The following is a 26,083-nucleotide window of genomic DNA, read 5'->3' as shown; positions in this document are numbered from 1 at the left end:
TTCCCCTAGATGTGGCCTGTATTTTATTTCACTTTTTCTCTTAAGAATGAGAAAAATCTATTATCTCACATAAGACTTGGGGAAAAGTGGTTGCAGGCTCAATGCCTTCAACAGCTCAACACAGAGGACCCAGTCTTTCCAGCTTTCCACTTTGCCATCCTCAGCTTGTTGGCCTGTCCTTTTATACTGACTCGCTTCATGATCTCAAGATGAAGCTGCATATCTAGCTGCCAATGCAGACAATAATGTTCAAAGATTCAAAACGCTGCCAAATCTTTGTGAGTGTGAATGTATGGGTGTGTGAACTTTCTTCTCTCTAGATTTCAGAATTAAGAGTATAACTACAATGTACATTACATTCTCATAGTTTTAAAAGTGCCTCCACATTTGTGATTATAATTATTTTATATCAAAGTATTATATTTATTTTAAAAACTTTTAATATAATACATATACAGAAAGATGTACAAAACAAAAACTTAAAAGATTAAGGATTTATCATATGAACCATGTAACCATAGAACCCCAAAGAATATTGCTAGTTTCTATAATTGGGCCCCAAAAATACTCCTATTGTTCCACCTACAAAGTGGCATATATCATGACTTTTACAGTAACTTCGTGTTTTTTATAGTTTTACCATCTACCTACACAGACATCCTTAAAACTATAGCTTTGCTCATCTGCTTTTCAAACTTTATGTAGATAGAATCATTTAGTATTTGCATCTATCTTCTTTCATTTGTATTAGTTTGGTGAAATTCATCCATGTTGTTGATTACTGCCATAGTTCCTTCATTTTCATTGCAGTACAGTATTACTTCATGTAAAGGTACTATCACATATTCATCCACTCTACTACTGACAGAAATCTGAATTATTTCTAGATGCTGGCTGTAACAAATAATGCCATGCACATTCTTTTACATATCTCTTGGTGCTCATGGTGCATATATGCATTTCTAGTATATAACTGTGAGAGAAAATGCTGGGTCATGGAATACACATATTTACAACTTTAGTAGATAATGTCAAAATGATTGCACCAATTTGTACTGCCATCATCAGTGTATGAGAGTTTGGGCTTTTCCATACCCTTGTTAACACCTGGTATTATCTATTTGCTTTAGCCGTTCTGGTGGGTACCTAATGCTGTCTGTGGTTTTAATTTTGCATTTCCTTGATTACTGAATCAAGCATCTTTTCACACATTTATTAGACACCTGGATAGCTTCTTTTGTGAAATGTCTGTGTTCTCATACACATAAAGACTTAAATTTCTCTTAAAGCACAGCTTTAACTGTATCCCACATGGGTTCTAAAGGGCTTCTTGAATCTATGGCTTGATGTGTTTTGTTAGGTTTGGAAAATTCTGTGATTATCTCTTCAAATACCACTTCTGGCCAATTTTCTCTCTTTTTGCCTCTGGGACTCCAATTTTAAGTATGTTAGACCTTCTCACTGTATCCTCTAGGTCTTACTCTTCTTTTGAATTATCCATCCTTTTATGTCTCAAAAATTCTGAATATTGTTCCTGTCTTTTAGTTCACCAATTCTCACTTTTGCTTTGTCTAATTTGTTATTAAACCCATCCTGTCAGTTCTTAATACTCTTACTTTTTTTAGTTCTAAAATGTCCATTTTTAAAGTTTCCAGTTCTCCGCCAAAATTCTTAATCTATTTTTTATCTTCCTGATACAGTAAATATTGTTATGTTAAAGTCAAAGTCTGTGCCTAATAACTCCAAGTTCTGGAGTTCCCAGGAGGCAGGTTCTACTGTCCATTTTTTTCCACAGGCTTTCATTTATGTTGTACTGCTCCTGACTGTGCCTAGTTAGTAATCTGCTTGTATGTCAAGTACAAATAATAAGGCCTGGGATGGTGTTTTACCCTTATATTATTTTTCTAAAGAGTATTTGCCTTCCCAGGCATCCTGGGGACCCTAACAATATATCACCATAATCTAACTTCAAGTGGGATGATGCAAATAGGAGATGTAACTACTATGAGGGACTGATAACCTCTGATTCATGCTACTTCTAGGGTCCAGCCTTTTAGGGACTCAATCCAAAGTGAGAAGAATATACTAGGCCCTCCCAATTCTTTGTGGGCCCTGGGCTCACCTCTTTGAGTCTCTGTCTTTGTCATTCCCTGGATCTTGAGCCAATAATTCCTCATTACCTTATTAGCTCTGAAATGCTTTCAAGCAGATTTAAAAAAATACTCTGCCTAGCATTTCTAGTTGTCCTCAGAAAAAGAGTTGGTCCAAATGACCAAGTCTGCTCAAATGACCTGTCTTTCCCAAAATATGTTTTATATAACACTAATTCTGAAAGATGCTTTTTCATGAGGAAAATAAAAAGGAAGGGTTCTACTGTGAAATCGCTTTGAGTAACCATGTTTAAAGATTCACAAAACAGGTTAGCATTTTAAAGGCTCTGGTAAGTCCTACAGTAAAGAAACTGGTTTAGTTTTATTTAGCACAAGGTTTGCCAAACACATAGGTAAGTCCTTCTTTTCATATGGTTCCAGGAAACATACTTTGAAAAATGTAGATAAGAAATCATATCCACAGTTCTTAATATATTTTCTTCTAAATTTCTCTGGGAATTTAAAAATGTTTAATCTTTTCATTCATAAAGACTTTAGGCATAAAATTGAGTTTAAACTATTTTTCCAAACTACTAAACCAAAATGGCACCATTGTTGAAAATGGGCTAAAATACATTATTTGACTCTTCTTCACAAAAAAATAACGCTGGTCCGGGAGGATCCCATATGCCACGGAGCAACTAGGGCGTGTGCCACAACTACTGAGGCCGGCACGCCTGGAGCCCGTGCTCTGCAACAGGAGAGGCCACTGCCATGAGAGGCCTGCGCATCGCATCGAAGAGTGGCCCCCACTCGCCGCAACTGGAGAAAGCCCACGCGCCGCAATGAAGCCCCAACGCAGCCAAAAATAAAAATAAATTAATTAATTTTAAAAAAAAAACAAAAAAACACTTCTAAAATACCTATGACAGGCCATTTATTTTGGGGCGGGGAGGGAAATTTACAGCAAGAAACACTTTAAACCCATGTATGCTATAAGTACTGCACAAAAATAATTACTTCCATTTGGTACCTGAATTAAGTGATACACGATGTCTAGTTAGTTGAATCTGAATTCTGAGGTGGCACATGTTAAAAAGCAGTTATAACAAAAATGTCACCTAGGATATAATCCAACCAAGCAGAATTACATCTAGCACAGGTTAAATAGGTATATAAGAGTATGAATCAGTGAAGAATCAAGACATTCGATCTTGATATAAGTCTGAGGTTATACTGTGTTATAAGATTGTTATAAGAAATAGATTTATCATAGAACTACCATACGACCCAGCAATCCCACTACTGGGCATATACCCTGAGAAAACCATAATTCAAAGAGTCATGTACCAAAATGTTCATTGCAGCTCTATTTACAATAGCCAGGACATGGAAGCAATCTAAGTGTCCATCAACAGATGAATGGATAAAGAAGATGTGGCACATATATACAATGGAATATTACTCAGCCATAAAAAGAAACGAAATTGAGTTATTTGTAGTGAGGTGGATGGACCTAGAGTCTGTCATACAGAGTGAAGTAAGTCAGAAAGAGAAAAACAAATACCGTATGCTAACACATATATATGGAATCTAAGGAAAAAAAAAAAAGGTCATGAAGAACCTAGGGGTAAGACGGGAATAAAGGCACAGACCTACCAGAGAATGGACTTGAGGATATGGGGAGGGGGAAGGGTAAGCTGTGACAAAGTGAGAGAGTGGCATGGACATATATACACTACCAAACGTAAAATAGATAGCTAGTGGAAAGCAGCCGCATAGCACAGGGAGATCAGCTAGATGGTTTGTGACCACCTAGAGGGGTGGGATAGGGAGGGAGACGCAAGAGGGAAGAGATATAGGAACATATGTATATGTGTAACTGATTCACTTTGTTATAAAGCAGAAACTAACACACCATTGTAAAGCAATTATACTCCAATAAAGATGTTAAAAAAAAAAAGAAATAGATTTATCTCTGTGTGGATGTAGTAATAGAAATAGACTTTTAAGTAACTCACTAAGCACTTAAATATTTTAATACTTACTTGAATCTTAAATTTTTATAAAAATTCATGTTCACTGATCATCATCATTAATGTGATTATTAACACTATTAGCACTAAACATATTAAAATAGTTGCCTATGACTGGGGAATGGAGGGTGTGGGGAGAGGAAGAGAATGGGAGTGGAATAGAGGTATAAAGGGAAAAGTGAATAACATTCTGAGAAATGCTTTGTGCAAACCATTGAATATGTGCCATGATCTGAGCAGTGTGACTAATGTGACCCTCCAAACCTGACGGCCTAGAAAGGGGGGAAGGAAGCTTACAAAAGAAGAAAGATAAATTTAAAAAAAAGAAATAAAAGCAACAGGATTAGATTATATGTAGAAGGTCAAATTAGGATGACAAAGTCTGAGTCTGAAATTACCAAAGGGAACACAGAAAATTGAACAAAGACAAAGTCTAGATTTATAGTTGCACGGCAGATAAGAAAGAATAGTATAAAAGCTTTTAGGGAAGTGTGGAGAGTACAAAACCCAAAAAAGAACAAAAAGAGAACTGAAACACTTGTTTGATAGGAGGAAGAGCCATGTTTATCAAGCCAGAGGTATGAGAAAAAAAATAAAGGCAAAGGGAAAACACATTAGAAATCTTCAAATAGTTAAACCCCATTAAATAAAAATAACTTTGGAAATAACACCAAGAGCTAGTCAAAATTAACATTAAATAAAACAGAAATTATTGATTCCAGCCATAACCAGGTTGCAAAGTAGAAGGGAGAGCAAGATGCATAGTGCTGGAAGAATAAAAGCATATGGGAAGGGACTTTCCTGGTGGCGCAGTGGTTAAGAATCTGCCTGCCAATGCAGGGGACACAGGTTCGATCCTTGGTCCAGGAAGATCCCACAGGCTGCAGAGCAACTAAGCCCGTGCACCACAACTACTGAGCCTGCGCTCTAGAGCCCACGAGCCACAGCTACTGAAGCCCACGTGCCCTAGAGCCACACGCCACAACAACTGAGCCAACACGCCACAACTACTGAAGCCCATGCACTCTAGGGCCCGCGTGCTGCAACTACTGAGCCCGTGTGCTGCAACTACTGAAGCCCGCACCCCTAGAGCCCATGCTCCACAACAAGAGAAGCCACCGCAATAAGAAGCCTGCGCACCACAACGAAGAGTGGCCCCCACTCGCTGCAACTAGAGAAAGCCCACATGCAGCAACAAAGACCCAATGCAGCCAAAAAAAAAATATTTAAAAAAAAGCATATGGGAAAATGCAATATAAAAAGAGTATACGGGCACGTAAACAACTAAAATAGAGCTGAAAAGAAATAAACTATAAATATTAGGAAATACACATACAAGGATAGCAGTCCTAATGTATAACTGGTAAGACCTTAATGAATTTTTCCACATTTAATTATCTGTTAATAAAATATCCCACAACAGGTCTTATCTGTTTAATTCCATTAAAACAGCAATTAATACAATGCCAGATACAATTAGGTATTTATTCCTACTTTAGGTCACTACATGTTTTGTAACTTGTCTCACTCAATAATGTCCATTTATTTATTTATTTATTTTTTTTAATTTTTTTAAATTTTTTTAAACATCTTTATTGGAGTATAATTGCTTTACAATGGTATGTTAGTTTCAGCTTCACAACAAAATGAATCAGTTATATATACACATATGTTCCCATATCTCTTCCCGCTTGCGTCTCCCTCCCTCCCACCCTCCCTATTTATTTCTTTCTCATCATTTTAAATTATTCAATCATCTCCAAAATTTTCTTAAGGCAGAAGCTCCTCACATTTTTGGAATAAATGGGTTGAATATATGTAATAGGGAATTTTTCCTATAAGTGATCTGTTTTCAGATGTGTCTTTGAACACACAATATCTAGAAGCAGGGAGGGAATTACTGCCCTTGTTTTCAGATAAAAATGATGATAACTGTGATTATCACAGATAAAGAGACCAAGACGACTAAATGTGATGATAATCCAAAGGGACACAGTTATTCTTGTGACTCTTTGACATACATGCCATGTTTTTGTAATGTTAAGATCACAATCTATCTTTACCAGCACTTCAGGGCTAGGCAGACAGACACATTTATGACATGTTTAAACTGCTAGTCATCTTGGCAGGGGTCCCAAAGCAAAAGAGCCAATCTGGCAGCAACCACAACAAAATGTGAATGTTCTACATGTGACTACCAAAACAGATCCTTCAGAGACAAACTTCTCAATTCTCTTTGTGTCTCTAGAAGTAGGCCCACCATTTCTTCCTATTGCAATTTCTCTGAAAACATTTCACACAATTGTAAGATACAGCAGTCTGCTAACAGTCTAACTCTGGTAAGGATAGATGACACAGAAAGCTTCTCCATAAGAAAGTGTCTTGATGTAAAAATTGTATTAAGGCAATTTAGTCTTTAGAAAAGAACAATGTCTGCTATGAAGGAGGCACTCAATAAATATTTGAATGAATGAGTAACTGAACGTAAGGCCAAGGTATGAGGAATAACACAGGGATATGAAAAAATGTTAAGTATTAGTGAAAGCACTAATTAAACAAAGCGCAAAGGGACATGTCTACTCTAGTCATATATCCCCATATTTTCCTCTTCATTTGGCAGAAGGCCTTGTTTGAGGTAAAATATTCCTTTTATCTCAGATAGGACAGATGCTTACAAAGTAAAACAGTAGGAATTCACTCACCCACTGGGCTGCTTCCAGCTCCATTTGGCACTGTGAGGTCTGAAGTGCTCAACATCCCACCTAACAACATTAGAGAGAGGAGAGAGGGAATGTGAATTGGCTCTCCTTATCTGAGTAAAAAGGAATTGAACAGAGGTAACTCTCACTCCATTCCTAAAAAACACAAAAATAAAAACTAGCCCAGTTTGAATTTGGCGTTAACGTGTAATATGACGTAGTCAAATATACAGTCACTCGCCTATCAAGCTCTGGACATGTCTGCCTTCTTGTGTATCAATACCAAATGGTGCATATTGATAAGAATGGGGGGAGTGCTAATGGAATGCTATAAAATCTAGGAATAATGGGAGAGGAGACACTGCATTACACACAGTGATGCAGTAAATGCACCGAAAATTTCTGCTGAATTAATGAACAAATCAGACAGTGGGAGATGGAGAAAACGCTCTAACTCCAATCAGGTGAGTCATCTCTCCACATTTTTAACACGAATGGCTCACCCTCAATTTTAAATCTTTGCCCATGATATCCTAAATAAATTTTCTGCCTGTCTAGTATGGCTTTCCCATGATAAGGAAAGCTTTCCCAGGATAAGGAAAGCTTTATTTGTTCCACAAAGCCTAGTACAAGGCTAGAGCCACAGATTTTCAAAATAATACTTTAAAACGGAGGCAATTATGTAGTAGTGACTCTTTGCTCATCAAAGCAATAAAATTAAGAGTAGCAGAATAAGAAACTGTTTATGTTAGCAATTAGATTTTTCTTTCTTTTAAAGAATCGGAAGAATAAATATCAGGACATACCTGCACTGCCAGTACTTGGTGGTCTCTGAGGGGCTCCAGGGGATACATTTCTATGTAATGTGGCTTGAGGTGGAGAGAGCATGTTTGAATCTGCTAATGTTGAGCTGGCTGCCAAAGATGGGGACACAAGTGAACTCCCTGGGTTAGTGTAGGACAAAGCACTAGGGCTGGTCACAGGGACTGTGACAGACATTGAGAAGTTTTGAGGTGGCAAACCAGGCTGTAAATAAAGAAAAAGGAAGAGAAAACTGTTAGTTTCATTTTCATCTATATTAAAATTGATAACTTACGAACTTTAATTTGATAAGGTAACACTAGTTACTAAAAGCAGAGGATGGGGATAGGTTCTTACTAAATCAATTTGCAGGTTTAAGCTATTTTCTTTACAATTATATTTGGACATGAGAATGTTTAACATGAACATTTTCAATTTCCATTTTTTATATATTAATACATATATACTAGTATAATGTATATATTATGTATTTCAAATATTCAGAGATGAAAATGAAAGGTCAGAACCTGATATTAGAGTTGTGTTGTCGTTTACACATTATAAAATACATCATTGTTACCAAGCATAAATTAGCACTTAAATGCAAATCAGTTTAGTAACATTACATTTCTATTGGGAGATTCCAAATATAACAAAAGGGGAAAAGTATGTACATATATTATAAACTTCATACATCAAGTTTGCCCTGGTCTGATTTAATTCACTAACATTCTTAATGGACAAAACTAAAAAAAAAAAAAATCACGTTTTATATATGTAACACAATGCAATGAGTATAATAAAAATGTAAAAAAAAACTAAACAAAATTAACTACTGGCAAGTTATCTTTAAACTGTATAAAGATTAAATTACAAATATTGTTATCTTATTTCCCTCCAAAATATTCCATAGTTCCTTAAAAATAATATTTTCTATTTTCCTCTTGCATTTCCTCCATAGACCACTTATACTTGTCAACCATGATAAATAACAATCCTCTTTATAATTTAAAGTGAGAGAAAATAGAAAACTTTCCTCTCCCTACATTTTAAAACAGTGATTTGCAAAGTAAGGTAACACTGCTAATTCAAAGTTGAAAGAATGTAAATAATTATGTACTTTATTCAATAGTTTATTTCAGGTAGAAAATAACTCATTAAAAAGTATAAAACAATGGATACATGATAAAATGTTTTCAAAGGTAAAGCAATTTTACTTAAACAATGCTTTTGCAGCTTAACATTAACTGCAAGGTCACCAACATCCATATGAGTTCAAAAGGGATTTTTTTTTTCAGTTGTTTTGTTTCTTAAGAATGGTATTAGCACAAAAAATACCTCCTTAAATCTGTTTTCCATGGGCTTCTTCTTATAGCATAGGACTACTTTGAAGAAATAATCCATGATGCATACTTTAGGGCACAGTTTTAAAAGAATTAACTCTGGTAATGAAAGAAATATCAGCATTGGAACCAATTTGTTCCACAAAGCCTACAACACATATGTAGTATTCTGGATATGTATCCAGAATAACTGTCTTAAGCAGCTCTTGCCAGTGGTGCTTCAATGAGAACTCTCTGAAGAACTATCAAAGGAGTATGAACTCAAAGAAGTACTGTTTCACTACGGTTAAATGTGTGAGCATGGAAAAACTTTAAACCAACTATTTGTTTTGTAACCAGTTTAAGAACACTGCTTCCTTAAATTAAAATCGAGCCAAGGCTGTCTTCCTCAATACCTACAGTGTTAAGAAAAGAATAGGAATTTGGAGGTACTGTCACCAAATTGTTTGGGGACATTAACAAAGAGCCAAATAGTAAGCTACTATTACAGCAACTGTATAAAATAATTAAAGATAATTTTGAAACGCCACATTTTATAATAAATCCAGCCATTTTACATTTTATAGTCTCAAGATCTACTTAAGTACATGTAATATTTTAAAAGTTATCGGAGGGAGAGGGAAGTCTCATATGCACCCTATATTTAAAATCATGGAAATTTAAACCTGGAAGGGACCTTAAAAAACTATGTGAGCCAACTCACTCACTTTACAGATGATGAAATTGGAATCCAGGATGTTTAGGATAGGATGCCCTATCCAAAGACATGGGGACAGTAAGTAGCAGAGCTTGTATTAGGATGTTTTCTCTTCACTTCTATGTTTAAGACACTCAAGATCGAAGATGTACCATTGTAAGATTTATGCAATTTTATTTTGAAGTTCTATAAAACCAAAAGAAATTAATAAAATACTTTTCCCCCTTCTACTTACTGCTGTCATCACCCACTACGAAAATAAACAAGATGTGTTGTCTATCTCTTCATGCACAAGATAAGATCACAAACCATACTTTAGTACTCACTGCGATTTTATGATTCCGCATCATATTATCAAATTCCTCATTAATTTTTTTATATTTTTCTTCTGTATGTGGAGTTAGCACATAGGAAGTATCAGGGTCTGGGCTGTCGCACCCTCTGTGTTCCTTCTTGTTCAGAGCCTAAATAATGAAGTTAACAAAAAGGATCAACAAATAAAAAGTAGAGGTAAAATAAAAGTACTTACAGGGCCTCGTTTGAAAATAAAATCACTATCTTCATTTAGTTTGCTGAATCTGTCCTCCGAGAGTGGACTGTGCTCAAAGTAATCGTCAGCATCAGGGCTCTCACAACCATTAAGGCCTTTCTTTCTTAAAGTCTGAAATACAATTGGAAAATTCACACACAAATGATACTAACTTGCCATGAGTTTTTTCTGTAAAATCTATTATGAGAGCACAGACTGAATGAACTGGGTAATACAAGAGCCACTGAAATGGTTTTAAATGATCACAATGCACTCTAAGTCTTCAAATAAAGTAAACCTTAGATATAAGCAAAATTATGTTCCCATTATACATTAAGAGAAAAGGAATATTTATATATTTGGATTCTTCCTTTCCTAACTTCCTAGAGAATACTAAATTACTCACTGCTCTGACAGTTACAATCCAAATCTGATTACAGCCTGATCAACATATCTGATAGGATCAATGAGTGTGAGACCCCGAAATACAAATATATCAAGATGATATATATATATAAAGTTACCTTTATAAAATGAACATTTCAGCAACTTCATCTACTGACATTCCTTTCTGCCTGAGAGTTTATCCCATTCAACAGAAAGAATAGGCTCAATATCCCAATAATTTCATTCCTAATTTGTTCTTAAATACTGTGATTTTACTACATAACTCTGAAGTATAAAAACTCGAATACTTATTTACATATGACAGTAATGACCCTTTCCTACGTAGAATGTACGTATCGTTAGTGACTTCACATATCTTTAAATTTTGTAAAAAAAACTAATTCAGCATGATCTTTTCCACACTTTGCTAGCTCTTTCTACAGAGTGCCTTCGTGGATTGATTTAGTCCACTGAATTGACTTTCTGGAGAATTTTCTTGAGTGTTATCAAAGTATCCCCTGGACCATATTGACTCTTTTCCTTTCTTCTTACTTTGGGGTACAAATTGGTTGGTTTTCTGAGTTTTAATTTTTTTAATTAAAATCATCACAAAATGACTTGTTTAGTATTTAAAAGAATACACTTAAAACCAAGGGCTTGATAATCTATAGAATATTAATTCACTTACAGACTAAGTTTTTAAAAATCCTGATGGGTCTTATTTTAAAGTAGAATTTTGGGGTTCAACAACTTAGATAGCTTTGAGACTTGCTGATTTTCCAGCCAACCACAGAGGAGTTTTAGGAAGTTAAAATTCTCCAAGTAAGCCTACCTATTTAGGTTAAGAAATATTTGAACAATAGATAGTACTAGATGAGTGCATTTGTAAATGATTATTTATATTAGATTTAAGGTATATTTTAAATTAATTCATAATAATAGATCTTGGTATCCTTTAAAACATGATTTACAATAATTATGAACGCTATTTTACTCTTTTTTTTTCTTGAAAGAACATAAACACACAATACATTAAGATTTGAGAATTTTTTCTTAATTTCTCTGAAGTCTATTTTAAAATTTCACTTCACTCGATTTTTTTTTTTTGCATGCTTAAAGGATCATAAGAAATCAGTGGTATAGCTGTGTTAGCTTCTCAAATTGCTTGGCATGCACTAGGAATCCCATACACAATGCCTGAAACTCCCACCACAACACAATCACTAAATATGAGCATACAGCAAACACTACACCTATTTCCCCAATATCAGCCCCATGGCTCTAAGTTCTATGGGTCTAAGTAATCACATGAACTTTTATGTGTACTTAGCCATAAAAGGTCCTGTTGTTTAGAACTAAAAGGTGGACACGTATCCTCCCCCATTCGTAGTAGCAAGTTCTGCTTGCCAAAGCTCTGCAACTTGCTATCAGCAATGAAGATGTTAACACTCAGAATACTGGAACACAGTGAACTCTTATAACCAACACAGCTCTAGAAACAGAACAAATATAGTAGTCGCCTACACACAGATTTTATCATGAAGCTGATTTATTCTAGCCTGAAATCTCTGGATATTTTCCCCTCATATTCATATATCTTAAGACTAAGTAATTCACAGCCTTGCTCTTCCACTAATAGCAATCACCAAGTATGGTCTCTGAACATTTTTAAATTACAGAAGAAAAAGAATATGGCCTTTGTTTAGTAATTACACAAAAGTTTTATCCTACAACAGTAGGGTTAACTCTACTTGTACCCAAGAGGAAGAATAGTGCTCTGGTATCTCCAGCTCTGCAAGTCTTCACTTTAGAGGGGGTTCCTGTCATTGTGAGAGAATTTAAGAGGCTGTATCAGCTCTGCAGATAACAAGCTAATGTACCTCTGTTGGATATCCAACTTGTGTCTTCTTATCACAAGAATATGAAGAGTTGTTTTGAGGACCCAACTACCATAAAAAGACTTTTTCTGTCTTCTTTATCTTACCACATAGCATAATAGTAAAAGTTTCTCCTGTGTCACTGGTACTAACAAGTGGAATGCTGTATCTATTAACAAGGCCAGGCGAGGCATATAAGAAACAGGCTAGCTTCAGTTTTCTTACGTGCTTCAAGTTAGCCACAATAAAAACACTTGCTCAATGAAGAAAACAGTCTGAATGGTCACCACTAAGGAGGAATCTGCTTTTAAGTGGGAAAATATTCAAGAGTATTAGCACTGTGCACTCCCTATAGCTATTACTGATGATTATAATGTTCCACTCTTAAGTAAACAGGACTTTAAAAGTACTTTATTCTTGTACATGTGATTGACAGTTTTTCAGTGCCATTATGGCAAACTTAAGGGGGAAACTCCATAGTGCCAAAATAATTTCATATTTCAGGGGCGTATACCATTTAAGTTGATGTATCCCAGTTGCTTTTCTTAAATAACTGTATTCTGAAACACAGATTATGAATTGCTAAAGGGACCAGTGGTGATGAACAATTAAATTATTAATCAGTTTAAGCTGACTTGATACAACCTGTTCTGTGTCCTTCAAATCAGTGTTCCAAACATGTTTAAAGATTCTAACTAGCAAGCTTACATGAAATCATAAAATTAGTATACCTACAATTTTCATTAGTCCATTTCTATAGAAAACAGAAATTTTATTTTTGGAGGGTCAGTTAAACATGTTTAAAAAGACAATCATTTCTACTTGTCACAACAAAGTTAAACTCTGTTAGGATTTTAATAGCCTTTCTTTTTGTGATTTTGGGAAATTTTACGTAGGTTTTAAATAATGAATGCCCTTAGCTAACATTTACCTTCAACATTAGTTACATAGAGACAAATTGTGAAAAAATTTTAAATGGATCAAAAAATAATTGCTAAGTGTCTTTAATCTAAAACAATGCATCTGTTAGGACACATCCTCCCAGGTTATCTGATTCTTTGTGGTTTGTGCCTGTCTTCAAGCTATTTTACAACTCTGTAGATAGAAGTTTATTTGTAGAAAGCTGATAGTAATGCAAATAATTAGTGTCTATAGACACGCAAATAGATTCTGTCTGAAGGAGGTTTCAACTGACCTCTTTCCTCACTGTGGAAGATGTCAATTTTGCACCTATGAAGAAAATTCATTTTGTCTTCTTGATGGGCTTATGCATTTCTCTAATCTTTGGATTTACCTTTAACCAGTTGCAACATTTTATTCTTGTTCCCTGAGTAATTAATGAGTTAAAAGTATTGACTCATGTTCATTTTATAGCTGTCTAAGAATCATGATTTTACCTTTTCTGAAAAAAAATTGTTTAACAGTTGTAAGAGTGAAACCACCCTTGACTCGTGATTCATAGCAGATCCAAACTCAGGGGAAAAGTCTGCTCTTGTTAGAACTTAGTATTGGATTGTATATCGGTTTTTAAAGAAAAAAGCAATGTGCTGTTTGTTATTTAAAATTTTTGAAAATATTTAATTGATTAATAATCTGTACTAATTTATTATGGTATCAAAAATTAAGGAAATATGATCAGAGAAGGATTATGACCTTTCAATTCTCTTCAAGAAGGACAATAATCCTTAATTTTTGTGACAATTCATAAATGAAATATTATTCATATCACAGTATTAAGAGTGTAACCATCTAAAACTGCAAACCCCACAATCTCTTGAAACAGGGTTCCTCTCCATCTGAAGCTAACGAGTTCCAAAGTAAAATTCAAGCTGTTGGGGAAGAGTAGGTAATGTTTTGCCTGTAAGCATTTCCAGGGAGAAGGGATCCCTACATGATATCTAAACTTTCTGAGCTGGATACGCCCAAATTAAACTTACAAGTAAGAGGATGTTTTCTTTTTGGTTTTGGTATTAATTAAATCAGTTTTACCCAAATGAAGAGTAACTTAAAGACTTCTACCTACTGATTAAAGACCTCATAGGTAGAAAGGCTCTTAAATTTAAGATTTCTATACCAACTTAAGGAAAAACATTAAAAAACTGAAATTTAGTGGGTATCCTGGCTAGAACTTCCATTTAGGTTACATCCATCTTTATTCTTTGACTAGGTTATTTTACAATTCTGTAGAGATGGATATCAGTTTAAAAGTATCAGAAAACTCACAGTAACTGCAAATAATTCCTATTCACAGAAATTGTTTTCTGTGGAATGTCACTGATTATCACATTGTGGATACTGACCAATTTTTGCTTCCCCATGTATTGGGTTGGCCAAAAAGTTTGTTCGGCTTTTTCCATAACATCTTACAGAAAAACCGGAAAGAACTTTTTGGCCAACCCAAAAAAATTCATTTCAGCATTCTTTACTGATGTGTGGTATTCTGAGTTCTTCTTTGAACTGGCTGTGACATCTTACTGGTTCACTCATTAATTAATTAAAATATTTGACACATGTTCACTTTATAGTTGAATGAGAGTAATGATTTTATACCTTCTTCCAAATCTAATCTGAAACTTTGAAGACCTACAGTCCCAACTGACTACTGTACATTTCCATTTGGAAATTTGGCTAATATCTCTATTTCAGTTTAACCAAGATGGAACTCATTATCTTTTATTAAATAGATCCCCTTTTTGGACTTAGCTATTCTAGTCAACACAGCAAGCAATCTTGCTGTTCACTCTTTGTTCTCTCCCCACATTAACATGGAATTCCAAATTTTGTAGATTATTATTTCCATTTCCACTGACTATATATCCTCCTTCTCTTTTCTCTCTCTTCTCATTTGTCCCTTAAATTGTTACAGATTCAGTTCTCCTCAATACTTTGTACTTGTCACCTTTGTTTTAGATCTTTGATGGCTCTCTGTGATCTAAAAGCAGTAGCCTCTAAACTTTCTAGATTATCCACCCCATCTGTAAAAATATTTCACGCACAGCCCCCAATATATGCATACAATGAAAAAATTATATGCATGAATGTCAATCTTTTCAAATATTAACATGCCATATCTTAGGATGAAATATAATTTCCATTATTTTCTCCCTGAACCCTAGTAGTTTTATACATCTTACATCCCTCCTGAAATAACAGATGTAGAGTACAAAATCAAAGTTCCTTAGCCTAACTGCAAGTCACCTAACAGTCTCTTACTTTTTTTTTTCCTTCCCCATTTTTATGCTTCCTGAAACCTGACCCAGACAAAGTGGTCAAAATTATTGTCCTAACAGGCACAAAAATCCCTTCACTGATGTCACCCCACTTGTTTGAAACCCTGTCTTCTCTCTTATTTGTATGACTATTTTATAGCTCACTATGGCCTAGTTTGAACTCCATCTTTCCATGAAATTTTCTTCCCCTGCTGCTTCCTAGGCTGAAATTTTAAGAGCACTTACTCTATAGAGCATTCGTGTAATACAGGCAACATTGTATTTACTTATCTTCCGTATATTTTCTGTATTCTTGAACTAATTTATGAACTTTCAAATCAAAGACCAAAGTCTAGATTGCTTTACATTTTCAGAGTCTAGACAAACAAGGTGCTACACACACATGAAATAAGTATTTATTAATACTTGCACAATTAAAAAAAAACATAGCAAAGGAGAGATCAGGATGGTCTCTAATGTTATTTCAGGTGTCTTCTAAAACATAAAATTATGGATTTGTTATAATATACTTAAATAATAAGGCAATCCAGAAACATTAGTTTGAACTAGGTTGATCCACAGAAATCCTTGATAGTTGACTGCTTCTGAACTACAAAAATACCATTTCATATGTATAATTTCATATATAAGTTTAACTTACAATAGCCTATACTCTGAAAGCTGCTGGGATATTCTCCAGTGGGTTTTTGGATAGGAAAGATTAGAATTGGTAGTGCAAGAAGACTTCTTATTTTGAATGTACAGTTAGCTATAATCAACTAAGAGCCAAAGATTCTGATTCTGGATCTTATTTTGAACACAGAAGGTTGAAGTATAAACCTGGAAATCTAAAAACCAAAAGCTTGACTTTTCTTAATTAAGGGAAACTCCATGACATCTATAGAGGATCAACCCAGTTTAAAAAAAAAAAAAATTATGTCAGCACTGAGATAAGTGTCCACAGCTCACCAAATCTCCTCTCCTACTGAAAGTATCAGTAAGACAGTATCATAATTGAAGCTTTTTTAAATTTGGGAGTTATGTTCTGGTTACAAAAATGGGTAATTAGGTAAGAACCCAGAACATCAATTTTTACATGAAGACCATCAGTTGTGCCTTCAGGAGAGTCTCTTGCAAACTAGCCATGGTGGCAGAGATGAGGGACCATGTAGATCTTGAGATGGAGTTCCTGATTTCCAGCCTTAAGGAGGCAGGTATTGCTTCCTGCCTTGGGTGCAATCTGCCTATATTCTTTCAATAAGTCCCCCTTTGGTTTGAGCTACTTTAACTGAATTTCTATTCCTTATAATCAAAGAACCTTGATTAAAAAAAAAAACTGTCACAATTCTTTGAGTCATGAGTTAAGTCTCCTTATCTGTCTAAATCATCTAAGTCCCCAAACAAGTCTGGCTAATGCCTCCACAACCTAGCATCCAGAAAAGATCCCTAACCTGGAGAAAACTGACTCAAACAACGATCTTTAAAGTCATGTGTTCTACTGTTCTACTTACAAAGTTTTAGCAACCTTATCTTTCAAGTTCAAGGAAACACTTTTAGAATTCTGGAATTCTGGGTATATATAAAAACACTGCTTGGCAGGCCCTGAACATTTGCCTCTCATTTTCTAGTCTACATTACTAAATCTGTTGGTGAAACTGGAGATAGAAAGAGTAAGGGAAAAGTAGAAAGGAGATAGGGAAAAGAAACTTGAGAAGGCAAGAACAATGCTGTTTAGACTTTTTTTCTAAGTATAGCCAGGTTTTTTTTTTTACACAATAAACTTAAAAAACAAACATATTTCAATATGGATTATAAATTAGGCAGAGGCAGCTAATTTTAAATAGATTTCTTTCAGCTTATATTCTGTCATCAGCAAAAAATAACATTTAAAATTTCAGACACATTTATTCTCCATGGAAATTATATATACACACACACGTTGTGTGTATATATATATATATATCAATAAATATATATGCACTAATACATATACATACACTATACTCTGGTGTTTGTTTACAGAGTGAAGAAATCTAGTATTCAGGATATTTTTCATTGTAAATATGTTTAAATAAATATTTACATCACATGGAATCTGAAATAAGAACTGATAAAAATCCCAGAGGACTGGCATTTTCTGGAATCTTGAGATATGATACTGAATTTTGGATTCAGGAGTCTATACTGCCTGAGTGTTTACCAGGGCCCCTGTCAGACTGCATTTTTAACATCAATCAAGAACTGAAATATACTTTAACATATGCTCAATTTTATAATGACAATTGTCAAATTCCATTCCATACCAATAATAATCATAGCACTTAGAAGTGAAACTAGGGAATTAAAAGTACTCAAAAGGTATATACGCATAGTTTTAAAATGCACGATGACCTCATCAACTGAACCAATCTACAATATCACCACCCACCTATCTCATTTCTGTGAAGCAGCTAAGCAGCTCCATAAACACCGGCTGAATGGATAATCTGTCAGCTCTAGCTTATAAGGAATAAATGAGTGCTTGTAAAATAAAGGAATAATATGTCTTGAGTTCCAAGGAACTTAAACTGGACTTTAGAACTTTTTTTAATGAAAAGTTCTCCTTTTCCCCATTTTTAATAAATTTTCAATTTTGAAAGATACTTCTTATTCTTCCTAGACACTTTAAAAACACACAAAAACATTTAATTTTTAAAACTGGACATACATAAAGAAAGGTGCATCAAAATTTATATAAAATTCAACAATTATAAAGTGAACAATAGTAATTCTAATCAGGTCAAAAAATAAACCAGACCCTATATATCTCCCTCAATCACATAACCCTCCCCTCTCTCCTCTATAGGTAATACCATCTTAAATCTGTGATGTCAACTATCTGTACTTTCTCTATAGGTTTACCATATACATATCCCTAAAACTATAATTTAGCTTTGCTTTTTAAATATCATGTGAATGTAATATATGCAATGTATTATTTTGTCTGGCCTCCTTCATTATACTTTATGTTTATTACATCCATAGGGTGGCATATAGTTAGTTTATACATTTTTATTAAATATTGTATTATATGGGAAAAAACTTTATCCATTCTATTACAGATAGACATTGGAGTTGCTTCAATATTTTGGCTATCATGAAAATGTCAAAATGCACATTTCTGCATAGTCTACTGCGTATCTGCACACATTTCTCTAGGGTACATTCTTAGGAGCAGAATCGTAAGTTTGTAACTAGAAAATGCAAAACTCTTTTTTAAAGTAGTTGTATCAATATACATTTCTACCTGCAATGAGGATTTAACTTGCATTCCCTTGATTACCAAGCAAATGAAGCACATTTCGTAACTACTGGCCATTCAGATTTTCTCTTTTGTGAAGTGTCAAGTGTTCTAGTACTTTGCCAATTTTTCTATTGAGTTGTCTTTTTCTTATTACTTTAGTCATTCTTTTATTTGTAATCAACATAAATTCTTTGTTAATTTTATGTATTGTAAAAATCCTTCCCTATTGTGTGGCATGTTTAACACTTGTCTTTGGATGAAAACAGGTTCTTAACCTTAATAAAACCAAATTTATACTTTTGTCCCTTTACAGTTATCCTTTACGGTAGTAATGTTTATGTCTCGTATAAGAAATCCTTCCCTACCTCAAAATCATGAAGATATTCTCCTATATTATATTCTAAAAGTGTTATAATTTTGCCTTTCACATTTAGGTGTATAATCTTCCTGGCGGTAGATTTTGTGTAAGATATGATGTAGGTTCACTTTCACAGTTTTCCCATGTATCTGTAACCAACTGTCCCAGCAACACTGCTTCAAGAGTTTCTTTCCCCGTTTGATTTGTGATACCACAATTATCTATATATGTGCATGGTTTCTGAGCTATTACTTCATTGATATGTTTGGCATTCATGCCAATGCCACAGTATCTTCATTACTGTAGCTATAAAATTAGTCGCAATATATTGTAATGCAAAGCTTCTCATCTTACTGTTCTTCAGAGTCTTTTCCCCTTGAATTTCCCTATATATTTCAGAATTAGTTTTTGAATTATTAAAAAAATTAATTCCTTGGAATTTTCACAGGCATTACTTGACTCTATATGGATTATTCATGTAGCACTGACATATACAATATTGAGACTTCCAGTCCATGATATTAGGATACTCTGTTAAGTCAACCCTGCATTTCTGGGATAAATCCAACTTAGTCATAATGTGTATGACTTTTATATATTGCTGGATTTAATTTCTGTATTAGTTAGCATAAGTGATGTTAGATGCTTTAACAAACACATGTCTCTGTGGCCTAACACAATGAAAGTTTCTTATTCACACAAAGGCTAATGAGGATGTTTCTTATCTCAGAGAGCCTTAGGTGAAACTATTCAGAGCCCAGTCATTTTTCTTTTGGTTCCACATGAGATCTCAAGAGTTCCCATCTGGATTCTCTGCAGCTGGCTGACAAACAGAGAAGAGAGAGTATGATGATCACGTGGAAGGTATTTTACAGATCAGGCCTGGAAGTAGCATGAATCACTTCTATTAACATTCCATTGGCCAACTCAGTCACAAGACCACTCCAATGCAAGGCAGGCTGATAGTCTAGATGTGTGCCCAAGCAACGGAGAAAATGACTTAATGTGAAAATAAAAATGTCTCTGATAAAAAAAATTTGTGAACTCAAAAAAAAGTCAACTAGTATTATGTTTAGGAGTTTTGCACTTACATTCAGTGAGACTGACTTCTGATTCTTCTTTTTAGAACTCTCCTTGTTGTTTTGCTATCAAGATTAGACTAGCTTCATATAAAGAGAGCTCCCTCTTTTTCTATTCTCCGGAAGAGTTTGTGAAATATTGGCGTTATTTCTTCTTTAAAATTCTGCTAGTACTTCTTAACAAAGCCATCTGGATTTGGAGTTTCTCTGTGGTAAACTTGACAATAAGACTACTCAGATTTTCTATATCTTTCCTGATTCCATTTTGTTAAACTATATTTTTCTCGAAATTTGTCCACTGAGTCTAAATTTTGAGGCACAATGGAATCTTGAGATATGTGCTCAAAAAATTATATTAAAATAGCTGTTGAATAGAAAACTAAATGTTACCTTTGTGATCATCTAGTTCACCTCCTACCTTTATAGAGGAGAAGATTAAATTTAGGAGAGATCCAAGTTCTCACCCCCCAACCCCACCACATCACACAGCTATTAAGTGGCAGTACTGGGACTAGAATAAAAGTCTTCTGATGTCCAGTCTAGTGGTCTTTCCACTACACTGTGTTAGTTCAGACTGCATTAATCAGTCAACAAACAAAAGGGAGACTGGATAGAGGACTGCGATCAGGAACCACTTAAACTACTGGAAAGAGAGCACACTTCTTGTGCATGTGGTTGTAGGCACTGCTTTCAGACTCCTTTCCCAGTTCTTCTATGACCTTATCCATATCTATCTCAGTTAGAAATGTGTGATGTTCAAGCTATGGTTTCTTTGAATTTTAAGGTCTTACCCAGTATATACCCAAGTTTGATGGCAAAGGTGTCAGCAAATGGTAATGATACTTCTCCCCAACACCACCCAAAACAAACAGTTTTGGGGCCCTTGTCTTCTGGGAGCTAGATACTAGGCAGCCCAACAGTCTCATTTTACCCACAGGGATAATGTAACTCTGTTGCAGAACTCCACATATAAATGAACACTTTGACAAAGTTGGCTCTTGGAGTACTGTGAAATCAGGAAAGTATATCTTCAAAGCCCTGGCTCTTGGTTCTTCACTATCTCTGTGTGTGTGTGTGTGTGTGTGTGTGTGTGTGTGTGTGTGTGTGTGTGTGTGTGTACTTAAACTGTAAAAATGACTTCATTTACCTTTATCCTTTTTTTCCCCTTTAATCCAACAAATATTACTGACAGCACTCTACTAGGTTCTGATATTCACTGATAAAACAGTCATGAGAATCAACAGACACGGGACCTTCAGGATGGGAGAGCAGTAAGATGTGGAGATACCTTCCTCCCCACAAATATATTAAAAATACATCTACATGTGGAACAACTCCTACAGAACACCTACTGCCAGAATGCTGGCAGAAGACCTCAGACTTCCCAAAGGGCAAAAAATTCCCCACGTACCTGGGAAGGGCAAAAGAAAAAAGAAAAAGCAGAGACAAAAGAATAGGGACAAGACCTGCACCTCTGGGAGGGAGCTGTGAAGGAGGAAATGTTTCCACACACTAGGAAGCCCCTTCACTGGTGAAGACAGGGGGTGGGCAAGGGGGAAGCTTAGGAGCCACGGAGGAGAGCACAGCAACAGGGGTACAGAGGGCAAAGTGGAGAGATTCCCGCACAAAGGATCTGTGCCGACCAGCACTCACCAGCCTGAGATGCGTGTCTGCTCACCTGCTGGGGCGGGTGGGGGCTGGGAGCTGAGGCTCGGGCTTCAGAGGTCAGACCCCAGGGAGTGGACTGGGGTTGGCTGTGTGAAGACTGCCTGAAGGGGGCTACTGAGCCACAACTAGCCAGGAGGGAGTCAGGGAAAATGTCTGGACCTGCTGAAGAGGCAAGAGACCATTGTTTCAGGATGTGCGAGGAGAGAAGATTCCTTCCCCGTGTGCCCAGAAAAGGCAGAGCACCACCTAAGTGAGCTCCAGAGACTGACGCGAGCTGCGGCGATCAGCTTGGACCACAGAGACGGGCATGGAACGCTAACGCTGCTGCCACTGCCACCCCCACCCCCTGAGAGCCTGCACAGCCCGCCACTGCCAGGGTCCCGAGATCCAGGGACAACTTCCCTCGGAGAATACATGGCACGCCTCAGGCTGTTGCAATGGCACATCGGCTTCTACTGCTGTAGGATTGCCCTGCATTCCAATTACAACTACTGTACCCCTCCCTCTCCCCTGCCTGAAAGAGCAAGAGAAGCCTAATCAGCCGCTGTTTGAACCCCTCCTGTCTGGGCGGGGAACAGATGCCTGAGGGCAACCTACATGCAGACACAGGGCCAAAACCAAAGCTGAACCCCAGTAGCTGTGCAAACAAAGAAGAGAAAGGGAAATTTCTCCGAGCAGCCTCAGGAGCAGCGAATTAAATCCCCACAATCAACTTGATTAAGCCTACATCTGTGGAATACCTGAATAAACAACGAATGTTCCCAAATTTGAGGCGGTGGACTTGGGAGCAACTGTAGACTTGAGGTTTGCAGTCTGCGGCTGATTTGTTTCTGATTTTTATGTTTATCGTAGTTTAGTTTTTAGCGCTTGTTATCATTGGTGGATTTCTTTATTGGTTTAGTTGCTCTCTTTTTTTAATGTTTTAAAATTTATTTTTCAAAATTTTATTATTTTTTCTATATTTTTAAAAAATTTTACTTTCTTCTTCCTTTTTCTTCTTCCTTTTCTTCTGAGCCATGTAGCTAACAGGGTCCTAGTGCTCTGGCTGAGTGTCAGCCCTGAACCTCTAAGGTGGGAGAGCCAAATCCAGGACACTGGACCACCAGACACCTCCCAGCCCCACATAATATCAATCGCTGAGAGCTCTCCCAGAAATCTCCGTCTCAACACTAAGACCCAACTCCACCCAATGGCAAGCAAGATCCAGTACTGGGCGCCCCATGCCAAACAACTAGCAAAACAAGAACACAACCCTACCCATTAGCAGAGAAGCTGCCTAAAATCATACTGAGTTCACAGACACCCTGAAACACACCACCGGATGCAGCCCTGCCCACCAGAAAGACAAGATCCAGCCCCACCCACCAGAACACAGACACCAGTCCCCTCCACCAGGAAGCCTTCACAAGCCACTGAACCAACCTCACCACTAGAGGCAGACACCAAAAACAATGGGAACTACGAACCTGCAGCCTGTGAAAAGGAGACCCCAAACACAGTAAGTTAAACAAAGAGAGAAGACAGAGAAATATGCTGCACATGAAGGAGCAAGGAAAAACCCACCAGACCAAACAAATGAAGAGCAAACAGGGAGTCTATGTGAAAAAGAATTCAGAATGATGACAGTAAAGATGATCCAATATCTTGGCAAAAGAATGAAGGAAATACAAGAAACATTTAACAAGGACCTAGAAGAACTAAAGAGCACACAAACAATGATGAACACCACAAAAAATGAAATTAAAAAATTCTCTAGAAGGAATCAACAGCAGAATATCTGAGGCAGAAGAACGGATAAGTGACCTGGAAGATAAAATAATGGAAGTAACTGCTGCACAGCAGAATAAAGAAAAAAGAATGAAAAGAATTGAGGACAGTCTGAGACCTCTGGGACCACATTAAATGCACCAACATTCGAATTATAGGAATCCCAGAAGAACAAGAGAAAAAGAAAGGGTCTGAGAAAATACTTGAAGAGATTATAGTTGAACATTTCCCTAACATGGGAAAGGAAATAGTAAATCAAGTCCAGGAAGGGCAGAGAATCCCATCAGAATAAATCTAAGGACAAACACGCCAAGACGTATATTAATCAAACTATCAAAAATTAAATACAAAGAAAATATATTAAAACCAGCAAGGGAAAAGCAACAAATAACATACAAGGGAATTCCCATAAGGTAAACAGCTGATCTTTAGCAGAAACTCTGCAGCCAGAAGGCAGTGGCATGATATACTTAAAGTGATGAAAGGGAAAAACCTAAAACCAAGATTACTCTACCTAGCAAGCATCTCTTTCAGATTCGATGGAGAAATTAAAACCTTTACAGACAAGCAAAAAGTTAAGAGAATTCAGCACCACCAAACCACCTTTACAACAAATGTTAAAGGAATTTCTCCAGGCAGGAAACACAATAGAAGGAAAAGCCCTACAATAACAAACCCAAAACAATTAAGAAAATGGTAATAGGAACATATATATCGATAATTACCTTAAATGTAAATGTATTAAATGCTCCAACCAAAAGACACAGACTGGCTGAATGGATACAAAAACAAGACCATATAAATGCTGTCTACAAGAGACCCACTTCAGACCTAGGGACACACAGAGACTGAAAGTGAAGGGATGGAACAAGAAATTCCATGCAAATGGAAATCAAAAGAAAGCTGGAGTAGCAATTCTCATATCAGACAAAACAGACTTTAAAATAAAGACTATTACAAGAGACAAAGGACACTACATAATGATCAAGGGATCAATCCAAGAAGAAGATATAACAATTGTAAATATTTATGCACCCAACATAGGAGCACCTCAATACAGAAGGCAAGTGCTAACAGCCATAAAAGGGAAAATCGACACTAAAACAATAATACTAGGGGACTTTAACACCCGACTTTCACCAATGGACAGATCAACCAAACAGAGAATAAATAAGGAAACACAAGCTTTAAATAACACATTAGACAGGATGGACTTAACTGATATTTACAGGACATTCCATCCAAAAACAACAGAATACAATTTCTTCACAAGTGCTCATGGAACATTCTCCAGCATAGATCATATCGTGGGTCACAAATCAAGCCTCGGTAAATTTAAGAAAATAGAAATCGTATCATCTTTTCCAACCACAACGCTATGAGACTAGATATCAATTACAGGAAAAAAATGTAAAAAATAAAAACACATGGAGGCTAAACAATATGCTACTACATAACGAAGAGATCACTTAAGAAATCAAAGAGGAAATCAAAAAATACCTACAAACAAATGACGATGAAAACAAGATGAACCTATGGGATGCAGCGAAAGCGGTTCTAAGAGGGAAGCTTACAGCAATACAATGCTACCTCAAGAAACAAGAAAAATCTCAAATAAACAACCTAACCTTACACCTAAAGCAATTAGAGAAAGAAGAACAAAAAACCCCCCAAAGTTAGAGAAGGAAAGAAATCCTAAAGATCAGTTCAGAAATAAATGAAAAAGAAATGAAGGAAACGATAGCAAAGATCAATAAAACTAAAAGCTGGTTATTTGGGAAGATAAACAAAATTGATAAACCATTAGCCAGACTCATCAAGAAAAAAAGGGAGAAGACTCAAATAAATAGAAATAGAAATGAAAATGGAGAACTAACAACTGACACTGTAGAAATACAAAGGATCATGAGAGATTACTACAAGCAACTATACACCAATAAAATGGAGAACCTGGAAGAAATGGACAAATTCTTAGAAAAGCACAACCTTCTAAGACTGAAACAGGAAGAAATAGAAAATATGAACAGACCGATCACAAGCACTAAAATTGAAACAGTGATTAAAAATCTTCCAGCAAAGAAAAGGCCAGGACCAGATGGCTTCACACGTGAATTCTATCAAACATTTAGAGAAGAGCTAACACCTATCCTTCTCAAACTCTTCCAATATAGGACAGAGGGAGGAATGCTCCCGAACTCATTCCACGAGGCACCATCACCCTGATACCAAAAACAAAGATGTCACAAAATAAGAAAACTAC

The 26,083-nt window shown here is 36.0% G+C and overlaps 1 protein-coding gene across 15 annotated transcripts in view; it reads right to left on the bottom strand.

The window, feature by feature from the left end:
• MEF2A (myocyte enhancer factor 2A) overlaps positions 1 to 26,083 on the bottom strand; it is a 174,867-nt gene that overhangs the window by 35,565 nt on the left and 113,219 nt on the right. For 11 of the 15 annotated variants that reach the window (XM_033431440.2, XM_033431442.2, XM_033431438.2 and 8 more), the window contains 3 exons: positions 9,993 to 10,130; positions 7,632 to 7,851; positions 6,829 to 6,888 (listed from right to left, as the gene is read on the bottom strand). In XM_033431440.2, the coding sequence (XP_033287331.1) occupies positions 6,829 to 6,888; positions 7,632 to 7,851; positions 9,993 to 10,130 (418 nt within the window). Of the gene's footprint in view, positions 1 to 6,828; positions 6,889 to 7,631; positions 7,852 to 9,992; positions 10,150 to 10,195; positions 10,328 to 26,083 lie in introns of those variants that run through there. The other 4 variants (XM_004271652.4, XM_033431441.2, XM_004271654.4 and 1 more) reach the window with 2 other exon arrangements.

This window comes from Orcinus orca, chromosome 2 (assembly GCF_937001465.1).
Source record: "Orcinus orca chromosome 2, mOrcOrc1.1, whole genome shotgun sequence".
Lineage (NCBI taxonomy): Eukaryota > Metazoa > Chordata > Mammalia > Artiodactyla > Delphinidae > Orcinus > Orcinus orca.
This window is presented reverse-complemented; position numbering and strand designations above follow the sequence as displayed.